At 48.7% G+C, this 1,799-nt stretch overlaps 1 protein-coding gene across 2 annotated transcripts in view; it reads left to right on the top strand.

Annotated features, from left to right (window-relative positions):
- The window catches only part of usp30 (ubiquitin specific peptidase 30), a 6,664-nt gene extending 5,125 nt beyond the window's left edge, over positions 1-1,539 (top strand). For both annotated transcript variants that reach the window (XM_030791515.1, XM_030791516.1), the window contains exons 12-13: positions 167-275; positions 709-1,539. In XM_030791515.1, coding sequence (XP_030647375.1) covers positions 167-275; positions 709-955 — 356 coding nt within the window. In that variant the 3' untranslated portion in view covers positions 956-1,539. The remainder of the gene's footprint in view (positions 1-166; positions 276-708) is intronic.
- Positions 1,540-1,799: the final 260 nt, after the last annotated feature.

Raw genomic sequence — 1,799 nt, forward strand, 5'->3', positions numbered from 1 at the left:
TTGGTTGAACAGGTCTGAGGCAAGGCATTGCCACAGCTTCTTGAAATGGTAAATTTTTGAAATCATGAACTATCTGTGCTCAATTCTCTCGTTGTCAGTTTTCAACCTTGCTAATTTTTCTTTTCTTTTTTTTTTTTTGTCTGAATGCTTATGTTGTCATTGACAGATCCGGAGCATTGTAACAATAACAAACCTTTGTCCAATGGGACCTGTCCTCCACTCTTTCTCCCAACACCCACAATAGGCTCTCAGTTCAACCTCACATATGACTACAGGTAAGTCAACATTTCATATGCATGCACACGCATTCTCTCACATAACCATGCGTGTATGTGTGAGAGAGAGAGAGAGACAGAGTTTTACATTTGCTAATCGTACAGACCCACAAACACACACACACACACACACACACACACACACACACACACACACCCTTGCACACATACAAACAGCAACTTTAACTTTGCCTAGTCACTAGTTTCTTAGTGGAGATACAATTTTGGTTCTGCGGATTTTATTTGATTCATGGAAACAGAAAAAAAATTGAATACTGACAACCAAACAATAATTGTGGATCATAAGGAGTCGGCAGAACACTGTCTCTCTCTCTCTCTCCCTGTCTCTCTCTCTATCTCTGCTCATTTCACCTTTTCAAACGAATCAGTTGAACTTTGACCTGACAAACCTCTCTCCTCCTTCTCCCGTCAGCTCGTCCGAGTACCTCTTCCGGCTGACGGCTGTCCTGGTTCACCACGGCGACATGCACTCCGGACACTTCGTCACGTACCGCCGCTGCCCGCCCCCGCCCCGCGGGGCCTCCGCCTTCAGCTCGCAGTGGCTCTGGGTGTCGGACGACTCCGTGCGCAAAGCCAGCCTGCAGGAGGCGCTGTCCTCCAGCGCTTACCTGCTCTTCTACGAACGGGTGCGGACGCCGGGGCTCTGTGCCGGGGAATAGGCCGAGAACTCCCCCGGCTGTCTCAGCGAACGCGTCATCCATGTGTGTATGTGCCACAGAAAAAAAAAAACCTAGAATTTTGTCCCCCCCTAGGGAAGTTCCCCTCTGGCACCAGTCGTCCATCAGTCCCACGATCTGTCCTGTCGATTGTGTTGTATCTGAACTCTCTGATGGAGGTGGATGGAGAGCCGCGTCGCCGGGGATCCAGGAGCTGCAGTTTTAGACCGGCAACGTCGAGCCAGTTGTTTGGATCCTCCGCTAGGTTTTGAACGAATGGCAACCACGTTGGCCCTGACTCTGACCCAAACGCTTACCCTGACGCTGATCTCGAAAGGACGGATTCAGGAGCGAAAAGCTGGGCGTGAACTTAGTCGATCTAAGATTGTGGCTCAAGGGTAAGAGCTACGCCAAAACCTGCTGGCGTAGGGCGTAGTTCTTCGGGGCGAGGGAACCGGAGGGAATTTTCTGTCTCGGGTCATGTCTTTCAGATAGCACCGAGTCTGTTTCTTTTTTCTTTTTCTTTTTTTAAATTCCCGTCGTGTGTGTGGCATGTATTCTCTTGCCATTCTCTTTAACACTCTTTTTTTTTTGAGGAGCATTCTCATTCTCTTTGCATGAAGCTGAAAAAGGAAAAAAAAAGAAAAAAGAAAAGAAACCTCTGAACTGATGAGAACGTGGAGGATTCCTAGCTGCTAGGACTTGTGGGGATCCAAAATGTTGGTCTCAGTCAGCGCATGAGAAAAGAGAAGGCCTCCGATTTTGGATTTTTCACCCGGCGCCAGCTCGGGAGTGGTTGCCCAGGTTGTCATGGTAACCAAGGTTTGGGATCAGTGGTCTGTAATGG

Source organism: Chanos chanos, chromosome 14, assembly GCF_902362185.1.
Source record: "Chanos chanos chromosome 14, fChaCha1.1, whole genome shotgun sequence".
Taxonomy (NCBI): Eukaryota; Metazoa; Chordata; class Actinopteri; order Gonorynchiformes; family Chanidae; genus Chanos; species Chanos chanos.